This window comes from Camelus bactrianus, chromosome 19 (assembly GCF_048773025.1).
Source record: "Camelus bactrianus isolate YW-2024 breed Bactrian camel chromosome 19, ASM4877302v1, whole genome shotgun sequence".
NCBI lineage: Eukaryota > Metazoa > Chordata > Mammalia > Artiodactyla > Camelidae > Camelus > Camelus bactrianus.
Genome location: NC_133557.1, coordinates 21705474 through 21730016, shown reverse-complemented (window position 1 = coordinate 21730016; position 24543 = coordinate 21705474). Strand labels below are relative to the sequence as shown.

Genomic DNA, 24543 nt, shown 5'->3' with positions numbered 1-24543 from the left:
TCTAATTCCAGAGCCTCAGTTCTTGGTTGCTGGGCTCTGGCGTCCCCCCCTTCCCAGTACTTGGAGTAGAGAGGACGCCTCCGGAACCCTGGAAACACAGACAACTAGGGTGACAAGGAGAGTGAGTGGTGTGACTGCAGTCCAGGAAAAGCTGTACATGGGGGGCTGGTAGGCTTGTTCTGTCAAGAGCCAGGGAGTAAATATTTGAGGCTTTGCGGGCTCAACGGTGTTTCAAATGCTCAGTTCCATCACTGTGGCCAGAAAACGGCCGTGGGCCCTGCAGGTGGAGAGCAGCTTAGTTACAAAATCAGGCCGAGGCCTGGATTTGGCTCTTGTTTGGGAACCCCTGGGTGTATGGCTGGGGGATGGAGGACAGAGGGACAGAAATACCCCGGTGGGGCTACTCCAGAGCCCTCCTGGGAAGCCGACCTGCTCCCACAGGGAGATCAGCTCAGTGCCGTGTGCTTCAAGCCTGCCGTGGCTTCACGGCAACTCAACTCAGAGAGGAAAAAGCCAAGAAAGCTTTCCAGGGCCAGGAAAGACCCAAGGCTTGGTCAGAGATGCCGCTCCTGGACCTGGATCCTGTGGCCCGTGTGACTCTCATACAAGGAGTGAGAACAGAAAGATACAAGCATCTGCCCCAAGAGTCGGGGCAACAGGACTGGATCCTGGAGCTCTGGGCCACGTGGGAGGGGGAATCCTTTCCTCCCTTCCTGTCCGCACCCCTCTCTGCTCTACATCCACCCTTCCAGCTGGTCCTTGTCTCTTGGTTGCCACCTGGTGGTCATCCAGAGCCCAGCAGAATCCTGCACCCTGACTGGCTCCAGACCCTGCTCCTAAACCGATGTTTAGGGCCGTGAGGTTACAGCCTCTGGGTCAGACCTAAGACAGAAAGGAGTGTGGGGACCATGCCCAAGTGGAGGACACACCGCCCCATCTAAAGTGGCAGCATATCAGCTTCTACCCCACCGACCACGCTGCCTGTGGACCCAGGACCTGCTGTCTTCTCTTCACAAGCTGGAGCTCTGTGCTCCCACGTGACCACCCACCCACCCCCTACTTTTCTGAAATATTAGCAACTTGATGAAATTTTTCTTTTAACATATAGAAGATATAAGAAATCTGGGCTCTGACTTTAGCCTGTGCTGGGGAGGGGGAACCTCCACCCCCACCCCTCTTACGTTTTGGGCTGATCGAATAATTAAATCGACACAAGATAGATTAACAAGAGGGCAGAAAATCTGTATGCACAGAGGGTGTCTAGAGCAGGTTAATTTGGGGACCCTGAAGTGAACCAAGCAGGCTGTTTCTGTATCATTTTCAGACAAAGCAGCAAGTATTTGTGAAGATTTAACAAAGGGGCTGGGGCTTGGGGTGGCAGACTAATGGAGGAGTACCAGAGCTAATTTCCACAGCTTTCTTAGCCTGAGTCCCGACTCTGGTGAAAAGGGTGCTTTCTCTCCTCCTGGGATGGGGAGGATGCCTTCACATGGGAGATGTATTTCCTGCTTTCAAGGGGAAAGAGGAGAGTCAGAGTGTTTTGTATCGTTTATTTCCCACTGGCTGTTTCTCACATAACTTCAGTTCAAAACAATCAGTATGCCGCTGTGGCACGTGGGGGCGCCTGCTCTGAGCCCCAGCACCTGTGTGCCCTCAGTTGTCAGTAGGCGACTTAGAGCTTAGAAGCAGCACGTCTCAGCCTCGGTTCACCGCCTGCCCCGAGGGGAGCACGCAGCTCACTGCTGGGGAAACAGATTCGGAGGTGGTAAGTGAGCTCCCTCCCTGGTTTATCCACAAGAATGTGCACCCGGCTTTTTTTTTCCCCCCAGTTCAAATCAACGGGGGTGGGGGTGATAGGGGTTTTGTGTGTTTTTTATTGGGGATATAGTTAACATTTAACACTATTAGTTTCAGGTGTACAACAGTGATTTGGGTATATATATTGCAAAATGATCACTACCTAAGTCGACTTAAAATAGTTACAAAAACTTTTCCTGGTGATAAGAACTTTTTTAAAATATATTTTTATTGAAGTATGGTCAGTTTACAATGTTGTGTCAATATCTGGTTATAGAGCACAATGCTTCAGTCATACATGAACATACGTATATTCGTTTTCATATTTTTTCATCGTTAAGTTACTACAAGATACTGAATATCGTTCCCTGTGCTGTACTGTATAAACTCGTTTATCGGATTTTGAGAGAATCCTCCTGCATTTCGAAGTGAGAGGCACTCTGCCAGAGCTCAGTAGGTGTTCTGTGCGCTTCAGTGAGTTTGTAGATGCAATTCTTGGTGTATTTGTGGGAGAGGGCGAGCTGTGAGTCTCTACTCTGCCATCTTGGCTCAATCCTCTTTGATAAGAACTTTTTAGAATCTACTCTCTCAGCAACTTTTTTTAACTGTATAGGTGATTCACAATGTTGTGTTAGTTTCTGGTGTACAACATAGTGACTCACTTATACATAAATATATATTCTTTTTCATACTCTTTCATTATAGGTTATTACAAGATACTGACTGTAGTTCCCTGTGCTGTACAGTAGGACCTTGTTTCTCTCCTGTGTACAGTAGTATGTATCTGCTAATCCCAAACTCCTAATTTACCCCTCCCCCTTCCCCTCTGGTAACATTGTTCTCTATGTTTCAGCAACTTTCAAATACACTATACAGTATTACTAACTATAGTCACCATGCTGTATGTTATATCCCCATTAATGACTTATTTTATAACTGGAAGTTTGTACCTTTTGACCCCCCCCCACCCTTACCCCAACCCCACGCCTCTGGCAACCACCAATCTGTTCTCTGTATTCAGGTTAGTTTGTTTTAGCTTCCACATGTGAGATTGTATGGCATTTGTCTCTGACTTACTTCCCTGAGCATAATGCCCTCAAAGTTTACCCCTGTTGATGCAAATAGCAAGGTTTCCTTGTTTTATGGCTGAATAATATTGCATTTTGTATATATGTATCTCTTCATGCCACATCTTTATCCATTCATCTATCAATCAATGGACACTTAGGCTGGCCGTTTCCTTATCTGGGCTTTTGTAAATAGTGCTGCAACGAACATAGGGGTGTAGACATCTCTTTGAGTTAGTGTTCTAGTTTTAATTTTTTAAGGAACCTCTATAGTGGCTGAACCAGTTTATAGTCCCACCAACAGTGCACAAGTGTACCCTTTTCTCCACATCCTCACCAAAACTGGTTTGTTCTTGGTTTTTTTTTTTTTTTTTTGATAATAGCCATTCTAGCACGTGGGAGGTGGTATCTCATGGTGGTTTTGATTTGCATTTCCCTGAAGATTAGTGATGGGGAGCATCTTTTTATGTACCTGTTGGCCACCTGTATGTCTTTTTTGGAAAAATTGTCTATGCAGATCCTCTGCCCATTTTTTAATCAGTTGTTGGGTCTTTTTTGCTGTTGAGTTATATGAGTCTCTATCAAATAGTTTTTATCATAAATGGATGCTGAATTTTGTCAAATTCTTTTTCTGAGTTTATTGAGATAAAACATTAAGGATAAAAATCTTGATTATTTTCCTTAAGTGATTTGTAAACGATGAACCATCCTTGCATCCCTGGAATTAATCCTAATTGATCATGGTGTATGATCCTTTTTTTAATGTACTTTTGAATTCAGTTTGCTAATATTTTGCTGAGGATTTTTGTATCTGTGTTCAAAGATACTGGCCTATAATTTTCTTTTCATGTGGCAACCTTGTCTAGTTTTGTTATCAGAGCAATGCTGACTGCATAAAGTAAGTCTGGAAGTGTTCCCTCATCTATTTTGGGGGAGGAGTTTGAGAAGGACTGGTATTCTTTGAATGTGGCTGAATTCAGCAGTGAAACCATCAGATCTTAGACTTGTTGATGGGTTGGAAGATTTCTAATAACTGATTCTTTTCCTTTTATTATTGAGGTGAAGTTCACATAACATAAAACTTAACATTTTTACAATTTCTTAAGTATACAATTCAGAAGTATTTAATAATTCACAACTATCTAGTTCTAAAACATTGTCCTCACCCCAAAGTAAACCCCTTTTCCCCTCTCCATCCCACGGCAGCCACTAGATTGCTATCTGTCCCTACGTCTGTACCTGTTCTGGGCATCAGACAGATAGAATCAGTTTGTGACTTCTGCATCCGGCTCCTTCACACAGCAGAATGTTTTTGACACTTGCCTGCATGGTAGCAGCCACACTGCTTCATTGCTGGATGTTCAAATACTCCATCGTGGGGATGTCCCACTGTTTGGCTATCCATGCAGAGCTCTTTCGTGAGACTCCCTCCAGCCAATTCCTTCTGAGCTCTAGGACTTGTTTCCCCAGTTGAATCACCATGAGGTCCTTCCCTCTGAGGTCCAGGCTTCATGAGCTACCCACCCAGGACCGAGGCAGCACCAGGCCCCTCCCTGGGGAGCACAGCCTGGTCTGGATGAAGAGTCCGCTGCCTGGGGAGTCTGGCCGGCCCACCCAGCCTAGCTGTTCCTCTCATGCCCAGAGTACAAGGCCAGCTATGCCCGGAATCGCTCCATCCGCTCGGTGGCCATCGAGGGACACCACATTAGCCTGGACGACACATCCCAGCCCCGCAACCTCACCAAGCGGCACTGGCCAGGGGCCCCTGAGGACCAGGACGACAAGGATGGCGGAGACTTCAGTGGCACTGGAGGCCTCCCGGACTACTCAGCCCCCAACCCCATTAAAGTCACACATCGGTGAGAGTCCAGGCAGGAGTTGGGGGGGTGGGTCACAGAGGCAGACTGGGCTCCCCCACCTCTCCCAAGGGCCACACGTGATCCTGTCTCTCGAGCAGGTGCTACATCCTGGAGAATGACACGGTCCAGTGCGACCTGGACCTGTACAAGTCCCTGCAGGCCTGGAAGGACCACAAGCTGCACATCGACCACGAGGTGACAGGAGGCTGGGTTTCTCACCACGGCGAGCTTGGCAGGACCACCAGCCACAGCAGGAGGGCCGTGAGCCCGGCCCAGGGGAGGGAGGCCACACAGAATCCTCCCCCAGGGCCAGCAGTGTCGGTCCAGGACTCGGACAGACAGCTCCTTCAGCAGGGAGGACAGCGTAGCCACACTGTGCACCTTTCTGAGTTACAAGATGCTCACCCCACACTCAGTCCTTCCAGTAAGCCCCCGGGGGGGGGGGGGGGATCTTTAAGGTCTCAGGCAGGACAAGAGATGACCTGTTGTCCCTTCCCTGGAGCAGGTGGAACCAAAGACCACCCCGCCCCAGACACGGGAAGTGACCTGGGGCCCCACCAGGCAATCCCTTCTCACTCTTCTGCCCCCTCCCTCAGATCGAGACCCTGCAGAACAAAATTAAGAACCTGAGGGAAGTCCGAGGCCACCTGAAGAAAAAGCGGCCAGAAGAATGTGACTGTCACAAAATCAGGTGAGGAGGTAGCAGAAGGCCCTGTGTGTGCAGGACCACTCCTGGGGACACAGCATCCTCTCTGTGACTCCTTTCATTATTTTTATATCCTTGTCCCCTCACTTAGAGTAAAAAAAAAAAAAATCAGTAATGATGCACATGCCCATCGTCAGCCCCTGGGCACATCTCACGGCCCCTCACGTAGCCAGCCGGATGCGCAGATTCACGCACGGATGATGGGGGCAGACTGTTGATCTGCGGAGCTGGTTCCCAGGAGAGGAAAGTGCCTTCTCCAACTGCCCTCCTGGGAACAGCCCGTGTGGCCCCGGCCCACGTTACCACCTCAGGGACCCCTGCCAAAGGTCGGAACTCGCAAGCCGCACTGTCCCATCAGACTCCTGTGACGATGGGCCCTGGCTGTATCTGTGCTGCCCAGTATGGCAGCCACCAAGCACTTGAAATGCAGCCAACGTAACTGAGGAACTGAATTAGTTGAAATTTTCGGGAATCGTGCCCCCGGGGCTGGCCTAACCAAGTGCAGTGTGGCGGGTGTCTGGAAGCAGCCTCCCTGGAGATGCCGGGGCTGAAGCCACGTGGAGCCAGGCCCAGCCTCCGGGCTCTGCTCACTTGTATCTACCCCAACCTTCTACATCTGGCCAAGGCCTGAGCCAGGGGTTCCCAGCTCACACTTGCGGGAAGGAGCCAGGCTGGCTGGGGGCTGCTGCCCTGGGGATAGCACCTCCCAGCATTGCCCCAGAAGGAGAAAACGGGTCCCAGGGAATGCAGTGTGCACACCCACCCCCCGGCTCTGCCCTGTCTGAAGCCTGGGCTGGGGTCTGTTGCAGTTACCACGCCCCGCACAAAGGCCGCCTCAAGCACAAAGGCTCCAGCCTGCATCCTTTCAGGTAAGGGCAGCGACACAGAGGCCCCTCGTGAGGAGGCGGCCTTTGCTCAAGCTAGAACAAGAGAAAGGAAGTCCTAGCCTTTCCCTGGGAGTCACAGTGCTCCCTGCAGAGGCCCAGATAAGCACTGAGCCGGTCTCCAGGCACCTCCCTGTGGCCAAAGGGGGTTACTGCAACCCCAGGCTGGACTGGACACAGGCGTGAGCAGGAGTCCAAGCCACCCCGTAATACTATCCACTCCTGCACTGCCTTCCCTTTGAGGCCCCCCAGGGCCATTTCCATGGCTCTCTGGGCAGGGCGGGGGTCCAGGGGAGGTGTAAGGGGTGTGGCCCTGTGTCCCTAGGAAGGGTCTGCAGGAAAAGGACAAGGTGTGGCTGCTGCGGGAGCAGAAGCGCAAGAAGAAACTCCGCAAGCTGCTCCGGCGCCTGCAGAACAACGACACGTGCAGCATGCCGGGCCTCACGTGCTTCACCCACGACAACCAGCACTGGCAGACGGCGCCCCTATGGACACGTGAGCGGGGCTGGCGGGGACCCAGGGGCCCCCAGCTGGTGAGCGCCTCCTCACCAGATCCTGCAGGTCTTTCAGGACCAAGTTCCCCAACATCATCAGGGCTCAAGTGCTCAGACAGGAACGGGCTTGGGGGCGGTGCTGCGGGCAGACTGGGCTGCTTCCTGCTCAGGGCCTGCTGTCTCTTCCTTCGGCAGTGGGGCCCTTCTGTGCCTGCACCAGCGCCAACAACAACACGTACTGGTGCATGAGGACCATCAACGAGACCCACAACTTCCTCTTCTGTGAATTTGCAACCGGCTTCCTAGAGTACTTTGATCTCAACACAGACCCCTACCAGGTACGGACAGCGTGGGCTGGAGAAATGGGGGCATGGGGCACAGGCGCTGCCAGTTAGGCTCCCCAAGGAGGTGACTACAGATTTTCCAAGTCCCGTGGAGGCCCTGAAAAAGGAGAAGTGAACGTGAAGGCAGCCGGAAGGCCGGCCTCCCTGCAAGCTGGCCTCCCTGCCTCTATCCTCCCGGCTGTCCCCTGGGGTGCACAGCCTCTTCCCTCTAACTTAGGCACCTGGCAACATTAGAGCAGGCTTGGTGGAAACGTGGGAAAACGCATAGAACTTTGGAGCTTCAGGGGTCCCGAGGGTCAGGCCACAGCCCACAGATAATGGGATGGCCACTACCACTCATGCAGCACGCACCCTGTGCTTCTGTGTATGAACCTACCTGAGCATGGACAGGACTGAAGTAGCCAGAACATGTAAGACAAAAAGCAGCCGTGGAGTCTGGGGAGGGGAGTGTGTGTGTCCCTTCTAAACAGACAAGCACGACCCACGAGAGCTTCTCAGTAGCATGGCCTTGGTATTGTCCAATCTTCCATGTTTCAAGAAAAGCCTGAAAGCAAGTTTTAACACTAAGTCTGATTTTTAAATGCCAGCAATTCCATCACTTACCTTGCTTTGCTGTAATTACCTGTCAGGCTGCCAGGCTTCCTCCTTCAGTGGGTTATCCCCGTATTTTACAAAAGCGGGTAGCACAGCCAGTAGGTTACTGGGTCACCAGCAGCTCCCAGACCAGGTGGGGACCCAGGTCACTCCACCAGCCTTTGTCCACATGGCTTGCCTTCTCATCAAGAGGACCTGAGGGCTGTGAAGGGCTTCCCAGGCTTGGTAAATTTCCTGACCAGTGGCTCCAGGAGTTCAGTGTGAAGTACACAGAGGTGGTTTTTATTTTGAGTTTTCATTCACGTGGAGAGAGAACCTTTTGCTAGAGGCAAAGGGTAGTCCTGCCTATTCCCAACTCCAGCTCTTGCAGAAGTAGAGGTCACCATCCCCTTGCCCCATCTACTCCCCACCTACCTGAAATAAGTCCCCCGGGTGGGGGACCCCGTACTCACCTAGTTGACAACTTACCTTTTTTCCAACCAGTTGATGAATGCAGTCAATACACTGGACAGGGATGTCCTGAACCAGCTACATGTGCAGCTCATGGAGCTGCGGAGTTGCAAGGGTTACAAGCAGTGTAACCCCCGAACCCGAAACATGGACCTGGGTGAGTAGGCGCCCCAGCACGGAGAGTGGGGTGACCATGAGAGGGAACTGAGGAGGTCGTATGTGGTCCAAAGAGTGAACCCAGCATCACCAGGAGTTGGTGAAGTCTCACCAGTGGCTGAGAACATCCACCACCCTGGTGCTACTTCTGTGATAAGTGCCACCACTTACCAATCACTGCGAGCCCGGCAGGGTGCTGAGGCTTTTACATGCAGTAACTGGTAACCCTTCCCACAACCCTGAGGTGAATCTGCTGGTCCTCGTTTATGGACGAGTAACGTGACTAGGTGCAGGGCCCATGCATGTCACACGTTCCCCCAGGACACGTGCCGAGAGCCCAGACTCGGGGTCAGCCCCTGCCCTCAGCAGCATAACTGTGCCCATGTGCGCCTCCCCCACCGTGACCAGGGTCAACAGGACCCTAAAACTGATTGGGGGCACAGGAGCACAGGCGACTTACAAGGAGTCTCAGGGACAGCTCACCTCGTAACTCAGTCCACTCTGTCTGCCTAGGGGCCACATCGTAGATTTCTGACAAAAAACCTAGTGTTTTAAAAAAGAAAAAGAGGCAGTTAGAGTTGGTCCTTCATTGTGCCATTTTTGCCCTAAATCACCTGTTTCTCTTGTGTGTTTCTCTCCCCTTTAGGACTGAAAGATGGAGGAAGCTATGAGCAGTACAGGTACTGGTCTTGTTTTTAAAGCCTGAGAACAGCCCCGTATGGCAGCGCCCCCTGTGGTCTGACCTGAGGTTGAGACGCTGCCCTTTCTCTGGGCTGCCAGGGGCTGGGGGTCACCCACCAGTGATACGTGGCACCTTCAGAGACCATCTTAGTATATTCTTTGGGGCTCGCTTTTTCTTTCTTGGTGATGGTTAACACTCCTTCTCCTTTTGACACTTGAAAACTTAGGCAGTTTCAGCGTCGAAAGTGGCCAGAAATGAAGAGACCTTCTTCCAAATCACTGTGAGTTGAGGAACTGGTTTCCAAACAGATCTGGTGTGATCCGCTTCGTTCTGCCGAGGCTGTTCTGTGTGCATGCCCTCCCCACTCCTCTCGCCTGTTCCCCTAACGAGAGGGGAAGCAGTGACCTCAGTCCTTCCCGTGAACTAATATACTGAGATCCATTTTTCATGTTCTGATTTAATACTCTGTCTAATACACCGCTGTTCTCTACATGATCATCTGTGTTTAGTAAGCTCAAGGCATTCCTTAGAGGCTGAGCAGCATTTAGGTCTTGTCATTCCAGACATCTTGAAGGCTGTGGCTGCAGAAGCTCTACCTGGTCCCTCTTGTCAGCAGCGGGGTGGCCTCATTAAATGGTTTCTACAACATCCAAGCTATGAACTCACTCTCCAGTGCCAACAGGGGTGCTAAGAGGCTGTGGTCACCTGGAGAGGTCACTCTAGTCTAAAGGGAACCAAATGGGATGCAATTTGAATCCTCAGATTCATGGAGAAAAACCAAAAACACAGACAAGTGAGACTTTGTTCACACTGGCAGCTAATCTGACATTGTTACCACGCAGGCAAACCAACCCCCTTGGTGAGCTGCCATTTGCAACCTCTGGCCGACTCATTTCTTTCTTTATACGCACATCAACCTCTGTGGCTTTAACAGAATGGTACTAATGGGCCAGCTAAAGCATTCTTTGGTGCTACCAGAATTAAAGCACTTAAACTTTACATCTCACTTTCTCCTTAGCCATTATTCTAGCCAGGTCTTTAAGTGACATTTTCGCCAGCCACAGAGTGTTGTAAGCCAACAACTGACAATCTAGACAAACAGGTGGTCGCCAGCTCTTTGAGAGACCTAGAAATAAGCAGCAGCCACATCCTTGAGGCAAAGCTCACTCAACTGTAGGCCTGATTCAGAAATCCACAGGCAGCACGATGAATGAGCTGTTTGCTTTGTTCTACAGGGGACAGCTGTGGGAAGGCTGGGAAGGTTAAGAAGCACGAGATGAAGCATCAAAAAACAGGCATCATCCGACTGCACAAGGAAAACCCCTGTATGATTTCAAGCAGACCTATGCTGTTAGCCGGGAGGCCGGAGAGACACGGACCTTGCTTTCCGTCGACATGGCAGAATCTGGAAGAGAACCATCAGGAGTAGTGATACTTCTGGAAGTCCATTTTGCCCCTGCTTTTGCTTTGGATTATACCTCACCAGCTGCACAAAACGCATTTTCATATCAGAAAGTCACCACTAACCCTCTCTGAGAGGGTCACAAGGAAAGAAGAACAGAGATTTTTCTTGGAAATTTTCCCCAAGGGTGAAAGTCACTGGACTTTTTTTTTTTTTCAATCACAAGGAAAGAACAGCCCTGTTTGTTAAATCCTCTTACTGTTCTGGTTCGTCACCAAGCAGGCGCTAAGAAGCAGGGCAAAGGCAATGTGCAGGTGCAGGGAATGGTGCGCAGACATGACAGTGAGTCAACAGCAAAACGGAGGGGACAAAGTTCTACCTAGCAGAGCAGCCCTGGTTGCCTCTGAAGAAACTGACTTTACTGTACATACGTGACCGTTTACACGCTTGGGAACTTTTAGGTGAACCTAGTAAGAAAACCCAGTTTTCACGAGTGGTGGTGTCAACAGACGCTGTGGCCCATGTGAGAGAACCCCATGCGTTCGTGGACAGTTCTCCCTCACCAGATGCCATTTCTCCCAGGATTCTTTTGTTTTCTGTCCCAGAACTGATGCTTTTTCAAGTCCTACAAAAACATGAAGTTGATGTATGTCCCAAGTTTTAACAAAATTGTATTTGTAAAGAAATTTTGTAGTCTAAGTATTGTCATACAATGTTGAAAACCCCAGCCAATGACCAGCAGTTGGTGTGAGGTAACCTTTGACATTTTGTAAAAGGCCATTCTTGGGAACTTTTTTGGTGTTTGGGTTTTTTTTTGTTCAATTTGGAAGGGGGCACCTTGGGTTTAGACGGTATTTTAAGAGAGAATAAATAGTCATAATTGACTAGAATTTACCATGCTTCAGGCACCCCAAAGTTAAGTCTCACATCACACACCAGCTTCAGGACCGCACTTTTAAAAAGTATTAACCAACTGCAAAGCGGTTCACCTTAACCAGCTCTTCTTTCTGTACAGCATGGTCCAACCTGATGACGGTAGCCGTCAGAATGCTAGAATGGGAAGACGAACCACAGCCATCACCTACTCCAAACCATTTCTCCTTAACAGACAATCCCTAAGCATGCCCCTTGTCTAAGAACAGGTCCATGGTCCTCAAGATTTCTTTTAGCCTCACAGAAACTGCTACCATTATCTGAAACAGGATTCCTTAAACCTTATCTCTTACCTTTAATCCAATAAGGATTTAAAAAAAAAAAAAAAAGGCAGCAGGCTCTTAGGCTTAAATAGAAACCTTTATTTACAGTGACATCCAAAATGATCAACAAATTGAGTCATAGCTTTCCACCCAACCATCTCATAAGTTATCCCATGTGGTTTGGATTCTTTTGCAGCGTAAAGAATGATTCAGATTTTTTAAAAGCAACATTTAATGTAAACTTGATTGAAAGTGAATTCATTCTCAATACTGTAAGTCAATTCCTGAGAATTTACATATTGCTCTCAGAATGACATTTCTATCTTCAAAATTCTACATATTGGAAAGAGAAGGGAAGAAAAAACACTCTGCTCACGATTAAGCAGTCTGCCTTGGAGCCGAACAGCAGCCCCAGCTTCTCTGCAGCAGGGAGAGTTCATCTATCCAAGAGGCTTCCCTCCTATGTGAAAGAACCCATGGCTTCTGCAAATAAAAAGACAACTGGGCAGGCACATGGGTAACTGGGAGTCCACTCTGTGGACCAAGGAACTTATAAGACAGCAAACCTGTTTGTAGCACCCCACCCTTATACACCCCCAACTCACCTTAGATATTAAATACTGATTAAGCAGTCCTATTGATTGATATTTACACCTTTCCATCCAGATGCACAATTTAGAAAAGTGGCATCACAATATGAACATTAACAATGGATTTCTATTTTTTAAACGAAGAAACATGTATCTCCTTTATATCATTTTGATCTTTATAAAATATATATTTATATATCTTTGGATTCAGCAAAAAAGTAAGTATTGGAAATATCTCACATTCTAAAAGAAAAGATACACTGTTCACCCAACAGATCCTAAGGTTTAGAAAGGGCGCGGGGGGGAGGGGGGTGAAGAGAGGTAGGCAGCAGGAGTACAGAGAATTATCCAAAAAAGATAAAAGGGGAATAAAGGTAAAAACAACCAATTACCTCAAGACTGGATCTATTAAAAGAAAATCAAAATCTTAAATTTGCACCAGTAAAATGAACAAGTAGAAAATATAAAAACCTATAATAAACTGCATTTTTTTCCCATATAAAACAGGGGTGCTGCCTTCTAGTTAGCCTGAAGTCAGGACTAACTGAGGAAATACTCACAAAACTTTTTTTTTAATTTTTAAAAGTCAAGGAAGGTAAGAGCACCATTCTATTTCTCCCCATACACATGTGACTTCAACAAGAAAGGTTCAAATACACCAGACACAACTGTGTCTAGAAAGAAACTCTTCCTCAGCTCTGCCTGTCTCCAGACAGGAGGATGTGTTATCTGAGAAGTACAGGCTACCAGGATGGAAGTTGATGGATTTACAATCTTAGAATTATTTTTAACCAGGTGGAGGAAGGTTGGGGGGAGTATGAAGCTCAAATCCACTCTGGTGGTGGTTCTGGAAATACAAGTTTCACTTATTCATAAGCAAGTCAAAGAAATAAATGATCTTACCTTCAGAGACACCTCGAAAGATTCGCTAAATGTGTGAAAAAGAAATTTAACTGCCTCTCAGTTATTGCTAGGAAATGACACCAAGGCTAACAGATATTTGAAATTTATAGACAGTCCAAAAACTCAATTTCATTCAACTGTTTGAACCTGATAAAGGTAAAGGGAATTAAACCTGATTTTCTTCCCTGCTCCCGACTGACAAGTGGCAGCAGCAGAAGGGCGCGGGGGGCAGAGGAGGGAAGGAGCAGAGGCGCCCGGTCAGGCTGCGGTTCTCAGCATGAGACCACCTGCTGTGGAGACGGAGCTCCTCGAGAAATCACCATAACGTGGCTAATTCTCAGGAATGGCAAGGACATCACATGAGCAGAATGACAAGGGAGCTGAGCAGACACCAGAAACCACACATTAAGGATTCTACTCCTGAGATCTCAACGTGGGACTCGGGTCCTAGCAACCAAAACCTTGTAGCACTCTTAAAATGGACAACATACTCAATTTGAAAAGAAAAAAAAAAAAAGACTTGCTTTTGTTTAATTTATGGACCGCTTAAAATCCAAGATTTTTTTAAATCAAATTGCTTGATCTTTTACAATTCTTGATAGCTTTTTTAAGTCTACTTCCCGTATCTACTCTCTCCCCCCAAATTAACAAAGTGCTTAATTCTGGTAGAGGAATTTCTTTTAAAACAATTTTAAATGCCTACATCTAAACAAATGATCTCTTTAAAAAGCATTTAGATTACGAGACTGAAAAGAGCGAGGCATCTAATGCTGGGGGCAAGGGAAAGCTGTGGACCTGTCCCCGCCCCTAGACCACAGAATTCAGGGGATGACTCTAACCTCACCATGCTGAACTTACTGAAATCAACAATGTTAAATATTTAGCTTCACAAACTCTGTAAAAATGAGTTGCTGTGACCTACAAAAAAGGTATATACATAATTTACATAATACAATATCTTAAAGGTCGTATTTACAAAAGAAAATCTATTCACAGAAACACTGCAAAATTCTGATTCAGAATGCAGTACCTGGCCTTGGGTTTTCTGCAGTTTATTTTCAAAAAGCATTATTGCTCTACCATATAGGCAAAGGGTGACACCAGTACTTTCAACAACAACAAATCAGAGTTCTCGTCCAACAGATTAGTTTAGACAAAAACCAGGAATGTGGTCCAGCATTCCTCAAGACCTCGAGAATATTGCATTTATCCACTACTTTTTAAATAAAGTGCACTCAGCTGCACGTTAGCATGAGAAAAACTGCTACTGCTGCGATTAAATACTGTCATCTCATTTCCCTTCTGCAAAGCCATCTGACACCAAGGACAATTCCTGGAGGTGAAGTATTATAGGATATTAGGAGCAGATCAAAATCCTATTTAGGAAAAAGCTAGGACAAACAAGAGTAGGGTCAGAGCAACGCAAACACTATCATTAAAGGAGAATTTGGAAATGCCAATTCCACGGGACAGAACTACCTGGTAGTGACAAAAACAAACACGCAAAGGCTGGGACTGTGCTCTTCACTCAATACTGCAACCAGAGAAACCGGACTTTCTAATCCCTCTTGATTTCTCCAATTTTCTCTGGCCCATCTAGATTTTTTTCCCAAAGACTGTGGGTAGCCACACATAAAACAGTGACACAGGAGCACTTCATGACCAGTAACACTCCACACCTCCAGAATCACATCCCTAAAAGGCAGAATGCCAAAAATATTTGTTTTAAACATGATACACAGAAGGAAGAAAAAAAAAACAGGTAGATATCACACTTCAGTTTAAAATCCAGTCCTGCTCAAATGACGTCACTGGGAATACTCTTGACAAAGATCAAAGCTGGTCCTCTCTTCAAAGCTGGGTGCCTAGAACAGTGATTCTTTACTCCCAATAATCCTAGTGCAGTGTCATTTTGTACAGTGATTTCCTTGGAGGTCCTGGTGTGGAGATGTCAGCAGTATTTCTGTTGGTAACCGGAAGAAACAGGAGTAAAATATACGCTTTGCCCAACTGAAAAGAACCTGTATGTCTACGCTGATGGTTTGCAACATGGCTCTGGCTGATTCAGTCCTCACATCCCAGACTTATAAAAGTATTAAACGGCTCAATGCCTTCAAACCAAAGGTGTTTTCCATGATCGTGTACTTTTTAAAGTAAAAAATCCAAGTTAAAAAGTCTACCTAGGACCTTAACATTATGGTTGAGGCTTTTTTCTCTCCGGAGAACAGGAAGAACTATTTGAGGAAGGAGAGGAAGAGACCCCGCTTCGCCCCCGTACCTGATCAGGACCCATGGGCATACCGGCCATGGGCATGGCGTTCATGGCCATCTGTCCCATGGGACCACTGCTGCCGTTCATATGCACCATACTATATGCCGCGGGATTCCCCTGGTGGGCAAACTGCTGCTGGGAAAAGGAGCTGTAAACAAAGTGGGACATTACCTCCTGGGTCATCTTCATAACACAGGACATGCACAAAGATACTAGCACAATTTTGTCAGTGTCACTGTACTTAAGCAGAAAACATAAGCAAAACCCTCCAGCCCACCTTCTACTTCCACAGCTGTCTGTACTCAGTACCCTTGTGGATACGTGCATAGTAGGAAGGCATTACAAAGCAGAGGATCTCAAAAAACATTCTATAATAGGAGCCCAAGCCTTTTGAACAGGCTTGGCTGGGAAATGGTTAATTTATAATTAATTCCCTGAACTTCTGCTACTAGAACGTGAATGACTTTTAAAGTCCCCGCTCCTCACCTATTCCTGGCCAGGGTTCCTGACGGCCAGCCCTTCATTTCTGAGGACTGGTACATGGGTGTGGTCTGAGGGTGCTGCATCATGGGATTCTGGGAGGGACCCATTCTTGATGACATCATTGCATTAGGAGGACTAGACACTCGACCAAAGGCTGGATCTGGCTGCTGTCCCATCCCTTTAAAAAAAGAAGAAAAAGAAATTACAATGCTTAAATGCTACCTCCTCAGAATATCAGCTAACTTGATGTTCCTTTTCAAAGGTGGGAGAAGGTGGTGAGTATAAGAAAAAGATGCTGCCTGCCAGTAATTCTTCCTTCTCACCAAAGTGACACTAGAGCAACAGGCTCACTACACAGAAGTGTACTGTCTGGACCCCTTGAGGGGCAGTTACTGCAATGAACTTTCTGCATAAAAAAAAGACACCATATCACGCTACTCATCACCCTGTCCCTCTTTAGAGGTCAAGGGCTAGTGTTCCCAGCTGACAGCAATGCAACCTCAAATGTCATCTCCCCAACAGATACCTCCAGCCCCACCGCCACCGTGTTCCTGGAACCTTGCAAAAGCTGACCTGAAGAGGCAAATGCATGTCTATAATTAATATGTCCAAGCCACCAAGAAAAGGAACCCAAAAGGCCCACACAGTGCATTCCTCTCCCTGACTGCAGGGTTATTCTCTTCTGTGATACACTGGGGGGAGGACCTGGTAAGTCTTTCTTCCAAATTAAGATGTGGGGAACTTTATGAAAAAACAAGATCTGGAGGGGAAAAACTTCAGCTCTGACAGATTACCTATGTCAATTTCAATCCCCTGTGCACCGCCATAGACATTTTTGTTATTTTTAATTAATTTTGTTTCTCCTGTGAAAAAACAGAGTGAATAGTTTTTGTTTTTATATACAACAGATCTAGTCAATCTTATGTCCTTAGTGCTGTTACTCTGGGGAAGACACTGTCAAATTTACCATAATTTGGTGGATATGCAAACTGCTGGGGTGGAGCTTGCGGCATTGCAGGCCCTGGCAAAACCCCATCCATGCCGGGGGAAGCGGTCACGTTAGGGGGCGGGCTGAAGGCCTGCGGCTGCGGCTGCGTCTGCGTCTGCTGCATCATCACGGCCACCCTCTGCTGCCGGAAGTGATGGCTTAGCAGCTCCCTGCTGCGCTGCGCAACCATCTGGGCGTTCAGGAACCCCTGCTAGTACCCAACAAAGAACACATTTAAACACATACAGCAAGAACCAGCCAATTTCATACACAGAGTATCCCCACCACACATCAGAGGTATCGGAGAGAAACAATACCCAGTGCCTTTCTTTGTAATTACAAAAAACGAAATGCACAGTTCTCATCTGGTGGGAGCTTCCTGGCTCAGCGTGAGCACGTGTGCTAGGGGAGAACGGGGACGTGGAAATTATCTGGGGCCAAGAGACAAAAGGAGACAAGTCAGCAGGCTCTAACACAGCCAGACAACATTCCTCAAAGTGAGAGAACATTTAGGAATTGAATTTGAAGTCAAACATCTCATGAACTGTGAAATAAAACTACGAGAAAAAAAGGGTCTGGAATGAGAGTATGTTCTGAGGAGAAACAAAAAGAGAAGCCAAAACAAAAAAGGAGGGGATAGTTATACTCTAATAAGCAGTAATTCACCCCAGAAGGTCTTGTAGTCTCTCTAAACCTCCTGACAGAAGAGATGGAGGGTAGGGAGGTTACATGATCAAAGCACTGAACAAGGAAGCTGATTTGGGCTCTGCTGGCTTGGAGAGATCATCTCCAAAAAGCAAACACTGTCTTTTTGGAGAGCATCCTAGCTCAGCTTATACCGGATGTCTGATCATCAAAAAAAAAAAAAAAAAAAAAAAAAAAATAGATGTCAGTACTTCCGTGTAGGCCTAAGACTGTGAAAACGAGGCATTTCACAGTTGTTATTGTTTAACAATAATTATAAATAATATTTGAAGCCACAGTTAAGGGATTTTCGTGTAGTCATCTGCCTTGTGCACATTAAGGAAATACCTTCATACAATCTCCACCTTGAGCTTGAGGCAGAGAGAACTTTAAGAGCACCCCTCCTGCTACAGGAACACAGGCCACCTCAGAGGCTGTAACTGAGCAGGATTAGGAATGACTCATTTTCTTCTTTATATTTCTTGTAATTTCCAGTTCTACTCAGGGAGCAAACTGTTTCAAAACCCAGGAACAGAGAAAAGTTTACAGGTTATTTAAGTTTCTAAAAAGTTGGTGGCAACTCTTCACAACAGCAACTGATCACAAAGAGAATTAATTTGAAAAACACAAATCAGTGGGTTTTTATGAAACAATCTCTCCTCCTCTGATTCTTCCTAGTCACCAGCAGGAGAGAAGGGAAGAGGAAAAGTGTGATGGGACCAGGTGACGGCTTCTTAGACAAGAAACTTGGAAATATGCACTGTATTTGTTTAACATTTACTGAGGGTCAACCATCGGCCAAGCCCTGTGCAGGGCATTCAGCCGTGAAAATGGAGAGACCTGTTATTCTCACCTGGGAGTTCACCTGGGGCTGCATCATGGGCCTCATTACCGCAGCCCCACCAGCAGTGGGGTTTTCCATTTTCATTTCAAGTGCCTGACGGCTCTGATTCAAAAACTGGGGAAGGACAGACAGGTTGGTTAGAATGCAAGTAGAGCACATTAATGAGTCCACAACCTCAGCACCACCCAGCAAGGTCGCGATGGTATCTCTAAACCCATTAACCTGGATACGTCACATCAAAGCTGAATCGGTACACTCTCACCTTTTAAAAAGATTCGTTCTGAAAAGTACTTGGCTAGGATACAAACAATATAAATGATTAAAATTTTTTAAATGTGTTATGGTTAAAGAAAAAAATAAACAAATCTTAAAATACTAATTGAGTTCAACTTTGAAAGCACAGGTTCCTTAGAGAGAGTGCTCAAATCAGTAAGTTTTAAATATCTGGCTACTAATATTAAGGACTTTTTAAAAATACAAATTATCTACCTCTAAAACTATGCAGCCATTATGAGACACTTTTCTCTTCTGCCCCAAAAGCAATCCTCTGACTTTTTTTTTCAACCTATACAACAGAAGATTCTCACAGGAAGGTATCCAACTCTAGTACAACCACTCCCTCACAAGGAGCCATCCAAATAAAATGTTACACAGAAATGAAAACAAGGAATTTCTTTAGCTGACAGAGAATGGAGAGCCAGTGGCAAGAGCTCTGAAGAACACAGTCTGAAAACAAACCAGAGGAGGAGGCCAAAGGGAAAGCCATGTGAGGCCAAGGCAGAGCATGTGACTGGTTACCTGCTGGCCCTGCAGCCTCTGCTGAAGCTGCATTCTAAGCTGCTTGGGGGTGTTTGTCCGGGGTCTCATGATGTTGGCCCTAGGGTGCACTCCTTGCAGAGGAAAACTGCCTTGCTGGTTCATCTGATTCATCATAGAGTTAAAAGATGGTGACTGTCCCTGAAGATTAAAGCCTCCTGGCATTGGAGGCCCCTGTGCTGGGTACGTCTGCCCATACAATGCTGTCTTCTGCTCCATCATTACTGCTGCTTCTTGGCCTTGGAAAGCATCCTGTTTGGGCTCCAAAGCTTGTCCCTAAACATCAAACACATAAATGAATGGTGAGAAAGCAACAGAAATCAAATGCTCTAAAGAAAGCAAAAAATAAAGTCAATATATGTGAACAATGCTGCTGTAGAATTCCAAAAGCAAAATCCAGTTTATTATCTGAAGTTCCATGAGAACGCAGAGTACACCCCATCTTCACACGGCTGTGTCCTAGTGCCTACCTAGTGTAGGGTCTCACACAGACAGTCAAATATTTTCTGAGCCAAATATCTACAATATAGAGAGAAACTGAGAAGTACTATTTATTCCAGACAAAATTTCTGTACCAACATGGACCTCCCATGCCAAGTGTAAAATAAATCAATTAAAATCACTGTGATCAATGAATTCTCCTGTGATTTTACAAGACTGTCTTTGAAGGTGGCAAGAGGCAAGTTTAGTAGAGACAGGTAAATCAACAGTAGCTCATTTCCCCTGGAGTGTATTCACCACATGAACAAAGACTAAAGGTGGTCAGTCATCCAATATTATTTGAACATGGGGAGGAGAAAGACACCCATTAGTTCAACACGTATTTCTTAAGTGTCTGTTATGTGCCAGGCATCACTTCTCTACGTGCTAGCCATGCGTACAATATAATGTTCAGCTAAAAAAGAAGCAAAAATAAATACTCTAAAGGAGGGGAGAGCCTGCCATGCTAAGGCAAGAAGAGCCTGACAGGTGCTGCATTCACCTTTATCATCTCAACCTCGGGCACAGAACAGCAAGTGTGCGGTCAGCACCCTCGCCAAGCCTCACCCTAAAGCACATTTCACCTCATAGTAACTGTGACAACTACTCTCGACTTTCTCCCACCTCTCTGGCCTTTCCTTGGAGGAATGCCGAGAGTTCATCAGTCCTGGGCCATCTTCTTTTCTCTTGCTACACTTTCTACCTTGGTGTTCTTATCTACTGGTAACATATGCCAAGTTTCTGTCTCCAGCTGAAACGTCTCTGAACTCTAATTCTGCTTATACAGATACCCATTCAACACCTTTACCTGGATGTCCCAGGCATCTCAAACTTGACATGTAGAGAACAAGAGTCGTGATTACCAACAGTCCCTCCCTCAAAAAAAGCCCACTTCTCCTCCAATCTTCCCTACACCACAGTAGATGGAGACACCTTTCACTTGGAACTAAAAGCCAGTAATGTCAATTCTTCACATTCTCCCTTTCCAAGATTGCACCTCTTGGATTACAGCTAAGAAAACAGACCAAGTGAACAAGATGGAAGTAACTCATAGAACTGTAACAGGGAATGTTTAGGAACAATTAAATTTCCACTAGTAGAGAACTGGTTAAAGAAACTGTTCAATACAATGGATACTATTTTGGCCATTAAAATTAAAGATGTATATATTAAACAGAAAAAGATGACTGACAATGACTTTCATAAAGTAAAACAGACTACCAAAGTATTTTAAAAGTCTGTTCCTTTTAAAATACATACTCAAAAGTTACTTATGACTCTGTTCCTACAAAGGACTTTTGATTTTTTTTAATATATACTTCGGTGATTTTTCTACAACGAACATTAACTTTTATCATGAGAACAAAGAAAGCTATTTCCAACTTAAATAAAATTTTAGTGGGTAGTTCAAGCTTCTCAGTCCTGTATAACCCTCATATCCTCCCCCAGCCAGGCAGGACACCACTCCCAGTGCCAGGGTCACCAGTGGCTGGGACCCCTGGGTGTACATCGTCATTGCTCTGTTTCCCACTCACCCTTTAAAAAGTTCTGTGTGGTGTTCGCCACGTTAGAGTGTAATTCTTTCTGTACCCACCTGTTTCCTCAACAAAGATTGAGCCCTCAGCATCTCTCCTGCTTATCACTGAACACACAGACTTACACAGCGCACCCTCCACTATAAAATGTACCTGTTTCAAAACTACAGGTCTGTGAATGGCATATTTTCATAAGGCTCAAAAGGTAATTGAAAATAGGAGATTATGCTGTTAGGACATTCACAGATTTACCGTCGTTTTGCTTAACACACAAAAAAAACTTGCCTCCTCAAGAGTACACACTGGTTGGCCAGGTAGTAGAGAGAAGTAATTATGAAAATGAGGACTCTTAACTAACATAAGCAGAAAGCAGCATTTTTAAAACTGTATGGCAGTTTTACTGGCTCATTTTATGGATGCCTAAAATTTGACATCTTTATAAAATAGTAGGTTGCTGGAAGTACTATCACAATTATCAAGTACATTTGCTAAATTAATGCTGGTATCCACGAACGTAGTGATGTATTATCATAAGTAACAGGAAAGGTACACACAGGGGCACTCTTGTGCATGGCTTTATAGGTATGAATACACGCACGCATGCACGCACACACTCGTATTTCCACATTACTGCTGCCTACTTGATTTACAAGTTCAGGAATGCCCAGAGCTCTGTCAATTTCTTCCAGGCCTGTGGCATCTGTGTTGCTCAAGAGCGTGTGCAGCTGGTCCAACAATGCTCTTTCATCGCTCTGGCCTTCTAGGTTAGAAGGTGGCCCAAGGAGATCATCCAGGGAATTCCTAAGAAGTGGCCTGGTAAGAGATGTACAATCAATTTCAACGGTGCTTTTTTTTTTTTAAATAACCATGCACAATATTTTTAATATGCAGTAACTCAAATACTACAAGCATAAATAAAAAACCGAGTAGCAAAGAAGAGCAAATGGCATCAGTTTGAATTTAAGACCCACAATTTTAAATCTCAAAAGGTCATCTCCGACCACATCTAGCTTGTCACTCCCAACCCCACCACCAAAATATAACTGCTAGGCTCCTTGGCATTTATCTGGGGGATAGCAGAGATGTGAGGGGAGACTGGAGCGATGGAAGAGGATGCTTGTTTTCAAGACCCTACAAGAATAGACATGGTGATAATTAGGACACTTGTTAAGCGGAAGCAATCAACAAAAGAACAGGAAAAAATATTGAACTGAGCCCAGGGATCTACCAAAGTAACTTGGTGTTAACACTTGGCCCACAAAGCTTACGTATTGATAAGCATAATACAAACTCCATACCCCCACAACAATGCCACAGTTCTAACACATTACAGGGGCATGGAACTAGACATTTATCCAACCTCAGAAAAATTTGGTGAAGCACTCAAATTAATGAACTCGTGTAGTTACACTGCTGTCTCCTCAACACATCAATTCACTTTTCTTTGCTTTTTCTTTTTTTTTTTTTTTAATAGAGGTTCTAGGGATTGAACCCAGACCTTGTGCATGCTAAGTCCACACTCTACCACTGAGCTATACTCCCAGCCCACTTTATTTTAGAACTCAAGTTGAAGCTGACATTAACCGGTGGCCTTTTCCATGCAAATGAGTTACCGACCAAGCAAAAAAGGAAGGAAGGAAGGAAGGAAGGAAGGAAGGAAGGAAGGAAGGAAGGAAGGAAGGAAGGAAGGAAGGAAGGAAAGAAAAGACGAAAGACAAGACAGGAAAGAAAGGAAAGAAAGAGACATAATCCATCTTTCTTTTACAAAAATAAGACTGCTATATTTCACTTTCACCTTCATCCCTGAAATGCCTGAAATAATTTTAGAAAAGAATTATCCAATTCTTAATGAATTCTCTGGAAATGGAGGCTTACCCTCTGCGCATCATCTTGTCTAACTGGTTTACCCCCTTGCTCATGGAGGAGGACTGTTACATCATGAGACCAGCACCATACATGGAGGCTCTCGGGTGTGATCGCTCAGCAGCCTGACAGCCGAACATACAATTCTGTTTCCTCCCTCTCCCATGAAGGCCACTGTCTGCTACCTCAGGCTCATTTTTACAGTTGGCAACTGAGTCCCTCAGTTACTGAGAGTTTTTCCCATTCTCTTTCAGGATTGTTCCTGTGCTCTTTTCTAGATAACCCAATGCTAACAGTTTCTTCAGAATCACTTGCTAGAGCCCCACCTATTTTGAGTCCCATGAGGGCCTTGTTCCATGGACAGCATGCCATCTGGCCAGGAACCAGGTTGGTTTGACGGTGCTGCTTGGACATAAGGACTGACTCCCATGCCCATGGGAATCTCACCAGGCCCTGGTGGAGCAAAAAGAAAGGATAAATTTTCAAATAAGCCAATGGGAGAAGTTGAAAAAAACATTGGATGTTCTAGGTTATGAAGGGGATGCTTACGCATCTGAAGCATCTGCTGCTGCTGCTGCAACATCGGCCTTGCGCCTGGGATGCTACTGGACCGAAGAGGCATGGTGGGCACTGAGCCACCCACTGGAGGCCTGGGTAAAGAAGCATTATACTCCGTTTCTGGTCTCCCCATGGAGTTTGAATTCACAGGTTCCATTCTGCTGGCCTTTGGGTTTGGTAAGCCCCAGTCTCCCGAGGAAGGAGTCTGGTTCACAGTCACATTTCTGTTTGGTCCACCTGAAACAGAAAGGATTAGGTCTTTTCCATGTTGGAATGAAATCCTTCTCTTATCATTTAAGTACAGTCATCATACACAATATCAGCCTTGACCAAAAAAGTGCTTTGTCCCTCTAAGAACAGGGCTAGCAAGCTCTTAGTTCCAATAGGCCACTGCAGGCATGCTCCCGCTTTACTGCACGTCACAGATGCTGCATATTTTACAAATTGAAGGTTTGTGGCAACCTCGTGTTGTCAGACAATGGTTAGCTATTTTTAGCAATAAAATGTGTGTTAAGGTACATACAGTTTTTTGGAGACACAATGCTAGTGCACACTTAACAGACTATAGTATAGTGTAAACATAACTAACATGCACTGGGAAACAAAAAAATTCACGTCACTTGCTTTATCTTGTTATCTGCTTTATTATGGTGGTCTGGAACAGAACTCGCAGTATCTCCACGTATGTCTGCATTGCCGTGTATTCCTTCGTTACAGGTTAAAAAATGTTTTGGACCAAAAACGTCCTTAAGAGTTTAAATCATCCAGACACAGAATACATGAAGGATACTCATGAACAAAACATGCTGTTATTCAAAAACCTGTTTCTGAATTCCAATTAAATGGCTTTAAGTATTTTCACTTTGCTTTTCCCAAAAGAAAATTTTAATCATAAA

General features: G+C 45.8%; 2 protein-coding genes across 9 annotated transcripts in view; one reads left to right on the top strand and one right to left on the bottom strand.

Annotated features, from left to right (window-relative positions):
• Positions 1-11229, top strand: part of SULF2 (sulfatase 2) — a 109672-nt gene extending 98443 nt beyond the window's left edge. For 2 of the 4 annotated variants that reach the window (XM_074347394.1, XM_074347393.1), the window contains exons 12-21: positions 4507-4723; positions 4822-4918; positions 5320-5414; positions 6239-6298; positions 6639-6808; positions 7003-7145; positions 8229-8352; positions 8998-9031; positions 9260-9313; positions 10269-11229. In XM_074347394.1, the coding sequence (XP_074203495.1) occupies positions 4507-4723; positions 4822-4918; positions 5320-5414; positions 6239-6298; positions 6639-6808; positions 7003-7145; positions 8229-8352; positions 8998-9031; positions 9260-9313; positions 10269-10299 (1025 nt within the window). In that variant the 3' untranslated portion in view covers positions 10300-11229. The remainder of the gene's footprint in view (positions 1-4506; positions 4724-4821; positions 4919-5319; positions 5415-6238; positions 6299-6638; positions 6809-7002; positions 7146-8228; positions 8353-8997; positions 9032-9259; positions 9314-10268) is intronic. The other 2 variants (XM_074347396.1, XM_074347395.1) reach the window with 2 other exon arrangements.
• A 480-nt stretch (positions 11230-11709) lies between these two features.
• Positions 11710-24543, bottom strand: part of NCOA3 (nuclear receptor coactivator 3) — a 105716-nt gene continuing 92882 nt past the window's right edge. For 4 of the 5 annotated variants that reach the window (XM_074347389.1, XM_074347388.1, XM_074347391.1 and 1 more), the window contains 9 exons: positions 23639-23884; positions 23416-23542; positions 21868-22039; positions 19194-19487; positions 18405-18509; positions 16847-17078; positions 15883-16057; positions 15403-15544; positions 11710-15087 (listed from right to left, as the gene is read on the bottom strand). In XM_074347389.1, the coding sequence (XP_074203490.1) occupies positions 15076-15087; positions 15403-15544; positions 15883-16057; positions 16847-17078; positions 18405-18509; positions 19194-19487; positions 21868-22039; positions 23416-23542; positions 23639-23884 (1505 nt within the window). In that variant the 3' untranslated portion in view covers positions 11710-15075. The remainder of the gene's footprint in view (positions 15088-15402; positions 15545-15882; positions 16058-16846; positions 17079-18404; positions 18510-19193; positions 19488-21867; positions 22040-23415; positions 23543-23638; positions 23885-24543) is intronic. The other variant, XM_074347392.1, reaches the window with a different exon arrangement.